This window comes from Cydia splendana, chromosome 1 (genome assembly GCF_910591565.1).
Source record: "Cydia splendana chromosome 1, ilCydSple1.2, whole genome shotgun sequence".
Lineage (NCBI taxonomy): Eukaryota > Metazoa > Arthropoda > Insecta > Lepidoptera > Tortricidae > Cydia > Cydia splendana.
Window position 1 is genome coordinate 8,763,120 of NC_085960.1, and position 16,765 is coordinate 8,779,884.

General features: G+C 39.5%; 3 protein-coding genes across 3 annotated transcripts in view; 2 read left to right on the forward strand and 1 right to left on the reverse strand.

Annotated features, from left to right (window-relative positions):
• LOC134796104 (uncharacterized) overlaps positions 1-16,765 on the forward strand; it is a 349,320-nt gene that overhangs the window by 276,938 nt on the left and 55,617 nt on the right. The window lies entirely within an intron of this gene.
• The window catches only part of LOC134796053 (pseudouridine-5'-phosphatase-like), a 50,608-nt gene that overhangs the window by 7,758 nt on the left and 26,085 nt on the right, over positions 1-16,765 (forward strand). The gene's annotated exons all lie outside the window — the stretch shown is intronic.
• The window catches only part of LOC134790402 (pseudouridine-5'-phosphatase-like), a 26,952-nt gene continuing 10,187 nt past the window's right edge, over positions 1-16,765 (reverse strand). The window contains exon 5 of the mRNA XM_063761173.1: positions 1-87. Within this exon, the coding sequence (XP_063617243.1) occupies positions 1-87 (87 nt within the window). The remainder of the gene's footprint in view (positions 88-16,765) is intronic.

Sequence of the window (16,765 nt, forward strand, 5' to 3'; positions counted from 1 at the left end):
CTACTTACAATGACTATTGTATGGTGGCAAACTAAATAGTTCAGGTCTGAAGTCCTCGATGGAGTCCAGTGTAAGCGTGGCGCCAGCCTCTCTGGCCAGTGCTCGATTCAATGCTCGTGAAGTTGACCACCCCATATCGTTTGCCCGCAAATGGCATAGCTATATCGTTTGTTCATCGTTAGTTCACGTTTGTTCAGTAGGTAAATTCGTAAGGACCCGATTCTAACATCATTTTTTTTTAAAAACAAAAGGGGGTGGCTGTCTTCACGCTAGCCACCCCAAACCACTTTTTGTAATTTTTTTTGGTCTAGATAGCAAGATATTCGTTAGTTCACGTTTGTTCAGGCATTAAAATCGTTAGGACCCGATTCCTTCATTTTTTTTTATTTTTTCAAAGTGGGGTGGCTGTCTTCACGCTAGCCACCCCACCCCGAAATCAGCCAAACTAACCATGTGAACTCATCGAGCGACGTTAGTTCACGTTTGTTCAGGCATTAAAATCGTTAGGATCTCATTAGATTTGCCATAAAAAAATAAAATCGAAAAATTCATATATATGGGACAGCGGAGCCAAGTAATGTGGTCTAGCAAGCAATCGACGCGGATACTAACGATTCTTTAGCTTGAATAAACTTATATGGACGATATTTAAGCGATAAATTATAGTGCCTTGCGGGCGTTCAAAACATAATAAGAGATATCCGTCGTTTTATATTTTTTTATACTATGGGGGTGGCTGTCTTCACGCTCGCCACCCCAAATCACTTTTTGTAATTTTTTTTGGTCTAGATAGCAAGACATTCGTTAGTTCACGTTTGTTCAGGCATTTAAATCGTTAGGACCCGATTCCTTCACTTTTTTTTATTTTTTCAAAGTGGGGTGGCTGTCTTCACGCTAGCCACCCCACCCCGAAATCAGCCAAACTAACCATGTGAAGTCATCGAGCGACGTTAGTTCACGTTTGTTCAGGCATTAAAATCGTTAGGATCTCATTAGATTTGCCATAAAAAAATAAATTCGAAAAAATCATATATATGGGCCAGCCGAGGCAAGTAATGTGCCTAAGTCGACGGCTGAAAAAATACTCAGAATCGGGTCCTTACGATGCCACTTGCAGGACAACGTCAGCAGACTATACTGATTCAAGATAGATAGGTCATTTGCGGGCGATCAAAACAGATTTAACGGAAAAAAATAAAACTTGAAAATCTGGATTACTCAACTGACGCTCCTAAGTCGAACGCTGAAAAAAATACTCAGAATCGGGTCCTTACGATGCCACTTGCAGGACAACGTCAGCAGACTATACTGATTCAAGATAGATAGGTCATTTGCGGGCGATCAAAACAGATTTAACGGAAAAAAATAAAATTTTAAAATCTGAATAACTCAACTTACGCTCCTAAGTCGACGGCTGAAAAAAATACTCAGAATCGGGTCCTTACGATGCCACTTGCAGAACAATCTCAGCAGACCATACTGATTCAAGAAAGATAGGTCATTTGCGGGCGTTCTAAACAGATTTGCTGGAAAAAATTAAAACTTGAAAATCTGAATAACTCAACTTACGCTCCTAAATCGACGGCTTGAAAAAAATATTCAGAATCGGGTCCTTACGATGCCGCTTGCAGGACAACGTCAGTATACCAACCTGATTCAAGATATATAGGTCATTTGCGGGCGATCAAAACAGATTTACCGGAAAAAAATAAAATTTGAAATTCTGAATTACTCAAATTATGCTCCTAGGTCGACAGCTGAAAAAAATACTTAGAATCGGGTCCTTACGATGCCACTTGCAGGACAATGTCAGCAGGCTATACTGATTCAAGATAGATAGGTCATTTGCGGGCGATCAAAACAGATTTATCGGAAAAAAATAAACTTGTAAATAGGAATTACTCAAATTATGCTCCTAAGTTGAGGGCCGAAAAAAATACTCAGAATCGGGTCCTTACGATGCCACTTGCAGGACAATGTCAGCAGACCATACTGATTCAAGATAGATAGGTCATTTGCGGGCGATCAAAACAGATTTATCGGAAAAAAATAAACTTGTAAATAGGAATTACTCAAATTATGCTCCTAAGTTGAGGGCTGAAAAAAATACTCAGAATCGGGTCCTTACGATGCCACTTGCAGAACAATCTCAGCAGACCATACTGATTCAAGAAAGATAGGTCATTTGCGGGCGTTCTAAACAGATTTGCTGGAAAAAATTAAAACTTGAAAATCTGAATAACTCAACTTACGCTCCTAAGTCGATGGCTGAAAAAAATATTCAGAATCGGGTCCTTACGATGCCACTTGCAGGACAACGTCAGTAGACCAACCTGATTCAAGATAGATAGGTCATTTGCGGGCGATCAAAACAGATTTACCGGAAAAAAATAAAACTTGAAACTCTGAATTACTCAAATTAACCTCCTAGGTCGACGGCTGAAAAAAATACTTAGAATCGGGTCCTTACGATGCTACTTGCAGGACAATGTCAGCAGACCATACTGATTCAAGTAAGATGGTTCATTTGCGGGCGATCAAAACAGATTTATCGGAAAAAAATAAACTTTTAAATAGGAATTACTCAAATTATGCTCCTAAGTTGACGGCCGAAAAAAATACTCAGAATCGGGTCCTTACGATGCTCTTTGCAGGACAACGTCAGATAATTATGCTGATTCAAGATAGATAGGTCATTTGCGGGCGATCAAATCAGATTTAACGTAAAAAAATAAAACTTGAAAATCTGAATTACTCAACTTGCGCTCCTAAGTCGCAGGCTGAAAAAAATACTCAGAATCGGGTCCTTACGATGCCACTTGCAGGACAACGTCAGCAGACTATACTGATTCAAGATAGATAGGTCATTTGCGGGCGTTGTAAACAGATTTGCTGGAAAAAATTAAAACTTGAAAATCTGAATAACTCAACTTACGCTCCTAAATCGACGGCTGAAAAAAATATTCAGTGTCGGGTCCTTACGATGCCGCTTGCAGGACAACGTCAGTATACCAACCTGATTCAAGATATATAGGTCATTTGCGGGCGATCAAAACAGTTTTACCGGAAAAAAATAAAGCTTGAAATTCTGAATTACTCAACTTACACTCCTAAGTCGACGGCTGAAAAAAATATTCAGAATCGGGTCCTTACGATGCCACTTGCATGACAATGTCAGCAGACCATACTGATTCAAGACAGATAGGTCATTTGCGGGCGTTCGAAACAGATTTAACGGAAAAAAATAAAACTTGAAAACATGAATAACTCAACTTACGCTCCTAAATCGACGGCTGAAAAAAATATTCAGAATCGGGTCCTTACGATGCCGCTTGCAGGACAACGTCAGTATACCAACCTGATTCAAGATATATAGGTCATTTGCGGGCGATCAAAACAGATTTACCGGAAAAAAATAAAACTTGAAATTCTGAATTACTCAAATTATGCTCCTAGGTCGACAGCTGAAAAAAATACTTAGAATCGGGTCCTTACGATGCCACTTGCAGGACAATCTCAGCAGACCATACTGATTCAAGATAGATAGGTCATTTGCGGGCGTTCGAAACAGATTTGCCGGAAAAAATTAAAACTTGAAAATCTGAATTACTCAAATTATGCTACTAAGTCGCAGGCTGAAAAAAATACTCAGAATCGGGTCCTTACGATGCCACTTGCAGGACAACGTCAGCAAACCATACCAATTCAAGATAGATAGGACATTTGCGGGCGTTCAAAAGAGATTTGCCGGAAAAAATTAAAACATGAAAATCTGAATAACTCAACTTACGCTCCTAAGTCGACGGCTGAAAAAAATACTCAGAATCGGGTCCTTACGATGCCACTTGCAGAACAATCTCAGCAGACCATACTGATTCAAGATAGATAGGTCATTTGCGGGCGTTCTAAACAGATTTGCTGGAAAAAATTAAAACTTGAAAATCTGAATAACTCAACTTACGCTCCTAAATCGACGGCTGAAAAATATATTCAGAATCGGGTCCTTACGATGCCGCTTGCAGGACAACGTCAGTATACCAACCTGATTCAAGATATATAGGTCATTTGCGGGCGATCAAAACAGACTTACCGGAAAAAAATAAAACTTGAAATTCTGAATTACTCAAATTATGCTCCTAGGTCGACAGCTGAAAAAAATACTTAGAATCGGGTCCTTACGATGCCACTTACAGGACAATGTCAGCAGACCATACTGATTCAAAACAGATAGGTCATTTGCGGGCGATCAAAACAGTTTTACCGGAAAAAAATAAAACTTGAAACTCTGAATTACTCAAATTAACCTCCTAGGTCGACGGCTGAAAAAAATACTTAGTATCGGGTCCTTACGATGCTACTTGCAGGACAACGTCAGTAGACCAACCTGATTCAAGATAGATAGGTCATTTGCGGGTGATCAAAACAGATTTACCGGAAAAAAATAAAACTTGAAACTCTGAATTACTCAAATTAACCTCCTAGGTCGACGGCTGAAAAAAATACTTAGAATCGGGTCCTTACGATGCTACTTGCAGGACAATGTCAGCAGACCATACTGATTCAAGTAAGATGGTTCATTTGCGGGCGATCAAAACAGATTTATCGGAAAAAAATAAACTTTTAAATAGGAATTACTCAAATTATGCTCCTAAGTTGACGGCCGAAAAAAATACTCAGAATCGGGTCCTTACGATGCCCTTTGCAGGACAACGTCAGATAATTATGCTGATTCAAGATAGATAGGTCATTTGCGGGCGATCAAATCAGATTTAACGTAAAAAAATAAAACTTGAAAATCTGAATTACTCAACTTGCGCTCCTAAGTCGCAGGCTGAAAAAAATACTCAGAATCGGGTCCTTACGATGCCACTTGCAGGACAATGTCAGCAGATCATACTGATTCAAGATAGATAGGTCATTTGCGGGCGTTCGAAACAGATTTGCCGGAAAAAATTAAAACTTGAAAATCTGAATTACTCAAATTATGCTACTAAGTCGCAGGCTGAAAAAAATATTCAGAATCGGGTCCTTACGATGCCGCTTGCAGGACAACGTCAGTATACCAACGTGATTCAAGATATATAGGTCATTTGCGGGCGATCAAAACAGATTTACCGGAAAAAAATAAAACTTGAAACTCTGAATTACTCAAATTATGCTCCTAGGTCGACAGCTGAAAAAAATACTTAGAATCGGGTCCTTACGATGCCACTTGCAGGACAATGTCAGCAGACCATACTGATTCAAGACAGATAGGTCATTTGCGGGCGTTCGAAACAGATTTGCCGGAAAAAAGTAAAACTTGAAAATCTGAATAACTCAGCTTACGATCCTAAGTCGACGGCTGAAAAAAAAAATTCAGAATCGGGTCCTTACGATGCCACTTGCAAGACAACGTCAGCAGTCTATACTGATTCAAGATAGATAGGTCATTTGCGGGCGTTCTAAACAGATTTGCTGGAAAAAATTAAAACTTGAAAATCTGAATAACTCAACTTACGCTCCTAAATCGACGGCTGAAAAAAATATTCAGAATCGGGTCCTTACGATGCCGCTTGCAGGACAACGTCAGTATACCAACCTGATTCAAGATATATAGGTCATTTGCGGGCGATCAAAACAGATTTACCGGAAAAAAATAAAGCTTGAAATTCTGAATTACTCAAATTATGCTCCTAGGTCGACAGCTGAAAAAAATACTTAGAATCGGGTCCTTACGATGTCACTTGCAGGACAATGTCAGCAGACCATACTGATTCAAGACAGATAGGTCATTTGCGGGCGATCAAAACAGTTTTACCGGAAAAAAATAAAACTTGAAACTCTGAATTACTCAAATTAACCTCCTAGGTCGACGGCTGAAAAAAATACTTAGAATCGGGTCCTTACGATGCTACTTGCAGGACAATGTCAGCAGACCATACTGATTCAAGATAGATAGGTCATTTGCGGGCGATCAAAACAGATTTATCGGAAAAAAATAAACTTGTAAATAGGAATTACTCAAATTATGCTCCTAAGTTGAGGGCCGAAAAAAATACTCAGAATCGGGTCCTTACGATGCCCTTTGCAGGACAAGGTCAGATTATTATGCTGATTCAAGATAGATAGGTCATTCGCGGGCGATCAAAACAGATTTAACGTAAAAAAATAAAACTTGAAAATCTGAATTACTCAACTTGCGCTCCTAAGTCGCAGGATGATAAAAATACTCAGAATCGGGTCCTTACGATGCCACTTGCAGAACAATCTCAGCAGACCATACTGATTCAAGATAGATAGGTCATTTGCGACGTTCGAAACAGATTTGCCGGAAAAAATTAAAATTTGAAAATCTGAATAACTCAACTTACGCTCCTAAGTCGACGACTGAAAAAAATATTCAGAATCGGGTCCTTACGATGCCACTTGCAGGACAACGTCAGTAGACCAACCTTATTCAAGATAGATAGGTCATTTGCGGGCGATCAAAACAGATTTACCGGAAAAAAATAAAACTTGAAACTCTGAATTACTCAAATTAACCTCCTAGGTCGACGGCTGAAAAAAATACTTAGAATCGGGTCCTTACGATGCTACGTGCAGGACAATGTCAGCAGACCATACTGATTCAAGATAGATAGGTCATTTGCGGGCGATCAAAACAGATTTATCGGAAAAAAATAAACTTGTAAATAGGAATTACTCAAATTATGCTCCTAAGTTGACGGCCGAAAAAATACTCAGAATCGGGTCCTTACGATGCCCTTTGCAGGACAACGTCAAATAATTATGCTGATTCAAGATAGATAGGTCATTTGCGGGCGATCAAAACAGATTTAACGTAAAAAAATAAAACTTGAAAATGTGAATTACTCAACTTGCGCTCCTAAGTCGCAGGCTGAAAAAAATACTCAGAATCGGGTCCTTACGATGCCACTTGCAGGACAATGTCAGCAGATCATACTGATTCAAGATAGATAGGTCATTTGCGGGCGTTCGAAACAGATTTGCCGGAAAAAATTAAAACTTGAAAATCTGAATTACTCAAATTATGCTACTAAGTCGCAGGCTGAAAAAAATACTCAGAATCGGGTCCTTACGATGCCACTTGCAAGACAATGTCAGCAGACCATACCAATTCAAGATAGATAGGACATTTGCGGGCGTTCAAAACAGATTTGCCGGAAAAAATTAAAACATGAAAATCTGAATAACTCAACTTACGCTCCTAAGTCGACGGCTGAAAAAAATACTCAGAATCGGGTCCTTACGATGCCACTTGCAGGACAATCTCAGCAGACCATACTGATTCAAGATAGATAGGTCATTTGCGACGTTCGAAACAGATTTGCCGGAATAAATTAAAATTTGAAAATCTGAATAACTCAACTTACGCTCCTAAGTCGCAGGCTGAAAAAAATACTCAGAATCGGGTCCTTACGATGCCACTTGCAGGACAATGTCAGCAGATCATACTGATTCAAGATAGATAGGTCATTTGCGGGCGTTCGAAACAGATTTGCCGGAAAAAATTAAAACTTGAAAATCTGAATTACTCAAATTATGCTACTAAGTCGCAGGCTGAAAAAAATATTCAGAATCGGGTCCTTACGATGCCGCTTGCAGGACAACGTCAGTATACCAACCTGATTCAAGATATATAGGTCATTTGCGGGCGATCAAAACAGATTTACCGGAAAAAAATAAAACTTGAAACTCTGAATTACTCAAATTATGCTCCTAGGTCGACAGCTGAAAAAAATACTTAGAATCGGGTCCTTACGATGCCACTTGCAGGACAATGTCAGCAGACCATACTGATTCAAGACAGATAGGTCATTTGCGGGCGTTCGAAACAGATTTGCCGGAAAAAAGTAAAACTTGAAAATCTGAATAACTCAGCTTACGATCCTAAGTCGACGGCTGAAAAAAAAAATTCAGAATCGGGTCCTTACGATGCCACTTGCAAGACAACGTCAGCAGTCTATACTGATTCAAGATAGATAGGTCATTTGCGGGCGTTCTAAACAGATTTGCTGGAAAAAATTAAAACTTGAAAATCTGAATAACTCAACTTACGCTCCTAAATCGACGGCTGAAAAAAATATTCAGAATCGGGTCCTTACGATGCCGCTTGCAGGACAACGTCAGTATACCAACCTGATTCAAGATATATAGGTCATTTGCGGGCGATCAAAACAGATTTACCGGAAAAAAATAAAGCTTGAAATTCTGAATTACTCAAATTATGCTCCTAGGTCGACAGCTGAAAAAAATACTTAGAATCGGGTCCTTACGATGTCACTTGCAGGACAATGTCAGCAGACCATACTGATTCAAGACAGATAGGTCATTTGCGGGCGATCAAAACAGTTTTACCGGAAAAAAATAAAACTTGAAACTCTGAATTACTCAAATTAACCTCCTAGGTCGACGGCTGAAAAAAATACTTAGAATCGGGTCCTTACGATGCTACTTGCAGGACAATGTCAGCAGACCATACTGATTCAAGATAGATAGGTCATTTGCGGGCGATCAAAACAGATTTATCGGAAAAAAATAAACTTGTAAATAGGAATTACTCAAATTATGCTCCTAAGTTGAGGGCCGAAAAAAATACTCAGAATCGGGTCCTTACGATGCCCTTTGCAGGACAAGGTCAGATTATTATGCTGATTCAAGATAGATAGGTCATTCGCGGGCGATCAAAACAGATTTAACGTAAAAAAATAAAACTTGAAAATCTGAATTACTCAACTTGCGCTCCTAAGTCGCAGGATGATAAAAATACTCAGAATCGGGTCCTTACGATGCCACTTGCAGAACAATCTCAGCAGACCATACTGATTCAAGATAGATAGGTCATTTGCGACGTTCGAAACAGATTTGCCGGAAAAAATTAAAATTTGAAAATCTGAATAACTCAACTTACGCTCCTAAGTCGACGACTGAAAAAAATATTCAGAATCGGGTCCTTACGATGCCACTTGCAGGACAACGTCAGTAGACCAACCTTATTCAAGATAGATAGGTCATTTGCGGGCGATCAAAACAGATTTACCGGAAAAAAATAAAACTTGAAACTCTGAATTACTCAAATTAACCTCCTAGGTCGACGGCTGAAAAAAATACTTAGAATCGGGTCCTTACGATGCTACGTGCAGGACAATGTCAGCAGACCATACTGATTCAAGATAGATAGGTCATTTGCGGGCGATCAAAACAGATTTATCGGAAAAAAATAAACTTGTAAATAGGAATTACTCAAATTATGCTCCTAAGTTGACGGCCGAAAAAATACTCAGAATCGGGTCCTTACGATGCCCTTTGCAGGACAACGTCAAATAATTATGCTGATTCAAGATAGATAGGTCATTTGCGGGCGATCAAAACAGATTTAACGTAAAAAAATAAAACTTGAAAATGTGAATTACTCAACTTGCGCTCCTAAGTCGCAGGCTGAAAAAAATACTCAGAATCGGGTCCTTACGATGCCACTTGCAGGACAATGTCAGCAGATCATACTGATTCAAGATAGATAGGTCATTTGCGGGCGTTCGAAACAGATTTGCCGGAAAAAATTAAAACTTGAAAATCTGAATTACTCAAATTATGCTACTAAGTCGCAGGCTGAAAAAAATACTCAGAATCGGGTCCTTACGATGCCACTTGCAAGACAATGTCAGCAGACCATACCAATTCAATATAGATAGGACATTTGCGGGCGTTCAAAACAGATTTGCCGGAAAAAATTAAAACATGAAAATCTGAATAACTCAACTTACGCTCCTAAGTCGACGGCTGAAAAAAATATTCAGAATCGGGTCCTTACGATGCCACTTGCATGACAATGTCAGCAGACCATACTGATTCAAGACAGATAGGTCATTTGCGGGCGTTCGAAACAGATTTAACGGAAAAAAATAAAACTTGAAAACATGAATAACTCAACTTACGCTCCTAAATCGACGGCTGAAAAAAATATTCAGAATCGGGTCCTTACGATGCCGCTTGCAGGACAACGTCAGTATACCAACCTGATTCAAGATATATAGGTCATTTGCGGGCGATCAAAACAGATTTACCGGAAAAAAATAAAACTTGAAATTCTGAATTACTCAAATTATGCTCCTAGGTCGACAGCTGAAAAAAATACTTAGAATCGGGTCCTTACGATGCCACTTGCAGGACAATCTCAGCAGACCATACTGATTCAAGATAGATAGGTCATTTGCGACGTTCAAAACAGATTTGCCGGAAAAAATTAAAATTTGAAAATCTGAATAACTCAACTTACGCTCCTAAGTCGACGGCTGAAAAAAATATTCAGAATCGGGTCCTTACGATGCCACTTGCAGGACAATGTCAGCAGACCATTCTGATTCAAGATAGATAGGTCATTTGCGGGCGATCAAAACAGATTTATCGGAAAAAAATAAACTTGTAAATAGGAATTACTCAAATTATGCTCCTAAGTTGACGGCCGAAAAAAATACTCAGAATCGGGTCCTTACGATGCCCTTTGCAGGACAACGTCAAATAATTATGCTGATTCAAGATAGATAGGTCATTTGCGGGCGATCAAAACAGATTTAACGTAAAAAAATAAAACTTGAAAATCTGAATTACTCAACTTGCGCTCCTAAGTCGCAGGCTGAAAAAAATACTCAGAATCGGGTCCTTACGATGCCACTTGCAGGACAATGTCAGCAGATCATACTGATTCAAGATAGATAGGTCATTTGCGGGCGTTCGAAACAGATTTGCCGGAAAAAATTAAAACTTGAAAATCTGAATTACTCAAATTATGCTACTAAGTCGCAGGCTGAAAAAAATACTCAGAATCGGGTCCTTACGATGCCACTTGCGAGACAATGTCAGCAGACCATACCAATTCAAGATAGATAGGACATTTGCGGGCGTTCAAAACAGATTTGCCGGAAAAAATTAAAACATGAAAATCTGAATAACTCAACTTACGCTCCTAAGTCGACGGCTGAAAAAAATACTCAGAATCGGGTCCTTACGATGCCACTTGCAGAACAATCTCAGCAGACCATACTGATTCAAGATAGATAGGTCATTTGCGGGCGTTGTAAACAGATTTGCTGGAAAAAATTAAAACTTGAAAATCTGAATAACTCAACTTACGCTCCTAAGTCGCAGGCTGAAAAAAATACTCAGAATCGGGTCCTTACGATGCCACTTGCAGGACAATGTCAGCAGATCATACTGATTCAAGATAGATAGGTCATTTGCGGGCGTTCGAAACAGATTTGCCGGAAAAAATTAAAACTTGAAAATCTGAATTACTCAAATTATGCTACTAAGTCGCAGGCTGAAAAAAATACTCAGAATCGGGTCCTTACGATGCCACTTGCAAGACAATGTCAGCAGACCATACCAATTCAAGATAGATAGGACATTTGCGGGCGTTCAAAACAGATTTGCCGGAAAAAATTAAAACATGAAAATCTGAATAACTCAACTTACGCTCCTAAGTCGACGGCTGAAAAAAATACTCAGAATCGGGTCCTTACGATGCCACTTGCAGGACAATCTCAGCAGACCATACTGATTCAAGATAGATAGGTCATTTGCGACGTTCGAAACAGATTTGCCGGAATAAATTAAAATTTGAAAATCTGAATAACTCAACTTACGCTCCTAAGTCGACGACTGAAAAAAAATATTCAGAATCGGGTCCTTACGATGCCACTTGCAGGACAACGTCAGTAGACCAACCTGATTCAAGATAGATACGTCATTTGCGGGCGATCAAAACAGATTTATCGGAAAAAAATAAACTTGTAAATAGGAATTACTCAAATTATGCTCCTAAGTTGACGGCCGAAAAAAATACTCAGAATCGGGTCCTTACGATGCCCTTTGCAGGACAACGTCAAATAATTATGCTGATTCAAGATAGATAGGTCATTTGCGGGCGATCAAAACAGATTTAACGTAAAAAAATAAAACTTGAAAATCTGAATTACTCAACTTGCGCTCCTAAGTCGCAGGCTGAAAAAAATACTCAGAATCGGGTCCTTACGATGCCACTTGCAGAACAATGTCAGCAGATCATACTGATTCAAGATAGATAGGACATTTGCGGGCGTTCAAAACAGATTTGCCGGAAAAAATTAAAACATGAAAATCTGAATAACTCAACTTACGCTCCTAAGTCGACGGCTGAAAAAAATACTCAGAATCGGGTCCGTACGATGCCACTTGCAGAACAATCTCAGCAGACCATACTGATTCAAGATAGATAGGTCATTTGCGGGCGTTGTAAACAGATTTGCTGGAAAAAATTAAAACTTGAAAATCTGAATAACTCAACTTACGCTCCTAAATCGACGGCTGAAAAAAATATTCAGTGTCGGGTCCTTACGATGCCGCTTGCAGGACAACGTCAGTATACCAACCTGATTCAAGATATATAGGTCATTTGCGGGCGATCAAAACAGTTTTACCGGAAAAAAATAAAGCTTGAAATTCTGAATTACTCAACTTACACTCCTAAGTCGACGGCTGAAAAAAATATTCAGAATCGGGTCCTTACGATGCCACTTGCAGGACAATGTCAGCAGACCATACTGATTCAAGACAGATAGGTCATTTGCGGGCGTTCGAAACAGATTTAACGGAAAAAAATAAAACTTGAAAATATGAATAACTCAACTTACGCTCCTAAATCGACGGCTGAAAAAAATATTCAGAATCGGGTCCTTACGATGCCGCTTGCAGGACAACGTCAGTATACCAACCTGATTCAAGATATATAGGTCATTTGCGGGCGATCAAAACAGATTTACCGGAAAAAAATAAAACTTGAAATTCTGAATTACTCAAATTATGCTCCTAGGTCGACAGCTGAAAAAAATACTTAGAATCGGGTCCTTACGATGCCACTTGCAGGACAATGTCAGCAGACCATACTGATTCAAGACAGATAGGTCATTTGCGGGCGTTCGAAACAGATTTGCCGGAAAAAAGTAAAACTTGAAAATCTGAATAACTCAGCTTACGATCCTAAGTCGACGGCTGAAAAAAAATATTCAGAATCGGGTCCTTACGATGCCACTTGCAAGACAACGTCAGCAGACTATACTGATTCAAGATAGATAGGTCATTTGCGGGCGTTCTAAACAGATTTGCTGGAAAAAATTAAAACTTGAAAATCTGAATAACTCAACTTACGCTCCTAAGTCGACGGCTGAAAATAATACTCAGAATCGGGTCCTTACGATGCCACTTGCAGGACAACGTCAGCAGACCATACTGATTCAAGACACATAGGTCATTTGCAGGCGTTCGAAACAGATTTGCCGGAATAAATTAAAACTTGAAAATCTGAATAACTCAACTTACGCTCCTAAGTCGACGGCTGAAAAAAATACTCAGAATCGGGTCCTTACGATGCCACTCGCAGGACAATCTCAGCAGACTATACTGATTCAAGACAGATAGGTTATTTGCGGGCGTTCGAAACAGATTTACCAGAAAAAAATAAAACATGAAAATCAGAATTACTCAAATTATGCTACTAAGTCGACGGCTGAAAAAAATACTCAGAATCGGGTCCTTACGATGCCACTTGCAGGACAACGTCAGCAGACTATACTGATATAAGGATTGTCCTGCAAGTGGCATCGTAAGGACCCGATTCGAAGTATTTTTTTCAGCCGTCGACTTAGGAGCGTAAGTTGAGTTATTCAGATTTTCATGTTTTAATTTTTTCCGGCATATCTGTTTTGAACGCCCGCAAATGACCTATCTATCTTGAATCAGGTTGGTCTACTGACGTTGTCCTGCAAGTGGCATCGTAAGGACCCGATTCTGACCATTTTTTTCAGCCGTCGACTTAGGAGCGTAAGTTGAGTAATCCAGATTTTCAAGTTTTATTTTTTTCCGTTAAATCTGTTTTGATCGCCCGCAAATGACCTATCTATCTTGAATCAGTATGGTCTGCTGAAGTTGTCCTGTAAGTGGCATCGTAAGGACCCGATTCTGAGTATTTTTTTCAGCGTTCGACTTAGGAGCTTAACTTGAGTAATCCAGATTTTCAAGTTTTAATTTTTTCCGGCAAATCTGTTTCGAACGCCCGCAAATGACCTATCTATCTTGACTCAGTATGGTCTGCTGAGATTGTCCTGCGAGTGGCATCGTAAGGACCCGATTCTGAGTATTTTTTTCAGCCGTCGACTTAGGAACGTAAGTTGAGTTATTCAGATTTTCATGCTTTAATTTTTTCCGGCAAATCTGTTTTGAACGCCCGCAAATGACCAATCTATCTTGAATCAGGTTGGTCTACTGACGTTGTTCTGCAAGTGGCATCGTAAGGACCCGATTCTGAGTATTTTTTTCAGCGTTCGACTTAGGAGCTTAAGTTGAGTAATCCAGATTTTCAAGTTTTATTTTTTCTGTTAAATCTGTTATGATCGCCCGCAAATGACCTATCTATCTTGAATCAGCATGATCAGCTGACATCTTCCTGCAAGTGGCATCGTAAGGACCCGAATCTGAGTATTTTTTTCAGCCGTCGACTTAGGAGCGTAAGTTGAGTAATTCAGATTTTAATATTTTAATTTTTTCCGGCAAATCTGTTTTGAACGCCCGCAAAGGACCTATCTATCTTGAATCAGTATAGTCTGCTGACGTTGTCCTGCAAGTGGCATCGTAAGGACCAGATTCTGAGTATTTTTTTCAGCCGTCAACCTAGGAGCATAATTTGAGTAATTCAGAATTTCAAGTTTTATTTTTTTCCGGTAAATCTGTTTTGATCGCCCGCAAATGACCTATCTATCTTGAATCAGGTTGGTCTATTGACGTTGTCCTGCAAGTGGCATCGTAAGGACCCGATTCTGAGTATTTTTTTCAGCCGTCGACCTAGGAGCATAATTTGAGTAATTCAGATTTTCAAGTTTTATTTTTTCTGTTAAATCTGTTATGATCGCCAGCAAATGACCTATCTATCTTGAATCAGTATGGTCTGCTGACATTGTCCTGCAAGTGGCAGCCGTCGACTTAGGCGCGTAAGTTAAGTTATTCAGATTTTCAAGTTTTCATTTTTTCCGGCAAATCTGTTTCGAACGCCCGCAAATGACCTATGTGTCTTGAATCAGTATGGTCTGCTGACGTTGTCCTGCAAGTGGCATCGTAAGGACCCGATTCTGAGTATTTTTTTCAGCGTGCGTCTTAGTAGCATAACATCGTAAGGACCCGATTCTGAGTATTTTTTTCAGCGTGCGACTTAGTAGCATAATTAGAGTAATTCAGATTTTCAAGTTTTATTTTTTTCTGGTAAATCTGTTTCGAACGCCCGCAAAGGACCTATCTATCTTGAATCAGTATAGTCTGCTGACGTTGTCCTGCAAGTGGCATCGTAAGGACCCGATTCTGAGTATTTTTTTCAGCCGTCGACCTAGGAGCATAATTTGAGTAATTCAGAGTTTCAAGTTTTATTTTTTTCCGGTAAATCTGTTTTGAACGCCCGCAAATGACCTATCTATCTTGAATCAGGTTGGTCTACTGACGTTGTCCTGCAAGTGGCATCGTAAGGACCCGATTCTGAATATTTTTTTCAGCCGTCGACTTAGGAGCGTAAGTTGAGTAATTTTGATTTTCAAGTTTTATTTTTTTCTTGTAAATCTGTTTCGAACGCCCGCAAATGACCTATCTATCTTGAATCAGTATGGTCTGCTGAGATTGTCCTGCAAGTGGCATCGTAAGGACCCGATTCTGAGTATTTTTTTCAGCCGTCGACTTAGGAGCGTAAGTTGAGTTATTCAGATTTTCATGTTTTAATTTTTTCCGGCAAATCTGTTTTGAACGCCCGCAAATGACCTATCTATCTTGAATTGGTAAAATCTGCTGACATTGTTCTGCAAGTGGCATCGTAAGGACCCGATTCTGAGTATTTTTTTCAGCCGTCGACTTAGTAGCATAATTAGAGTAATTCAGATTTTCAAGTTTTATTTTTTTCTGGTAAATCTGTTTCGAACGCCCGCAAATGACCTATCTGTCTTGAATCAGTATAGTCTGGTGACGTTGTGTTTCAAGTGGCATCGTAAGGACCCGATTCTGAATATTTTTTTCAGCTGTCGACTTAGGATCGTAAGTTGAGTTATTCAGATTTTCAAGTTTTACTTTTTTCCGGCAAATCTGTTTCGAACGCCCGCAAATGACCTATCTGTCTTGAATCAATATGGTCTGTTGACATTGTCCTGCAAGTGGCATCGTAAGGACCCGATTCTAAGTATTTTTTTCAGCCGTCGACCTAGGAGCATAATTTGGGTAATTCAGAGTTTCAAGTTTAATTTTTTTCCGGTAAATCTGTTTTGATCGCCCGCAAATGACCTATCTATCTTGAATCAGGTTGGTTTACTGACGTTGTCCTGCAAGTGGCATCGTAAGGACCCGATTCTGAGTATTTTTTTCAGCGTTCGACTTAGGAGCTTAAGTTGAGTAATCCAGATTTTCAAGTTTTAATTTTTTCCGGCAAATCTGTTTCGAACGCCCGCAAATGACCTATCTATCTTGAATCAGTATAGTCTGCTGACGTTGTTCTGCAAGTGGCATCGTAAGGACCCGATTCTGAGTATTTTTTTCAGCCGTCGACCTAGGAGCATAATTTGGGTAATTCAGAATTTCAAGTTTTATTTTTTTCCGGCAAATCTGTTTCGAACGCCCGCAAATGAACTATCTATCTTGAATCAGTATGGTCTGCTGAGATTGTCCTGCGAGTGGCATCGTAAGGACCCGATTCTGAGTATTTTTT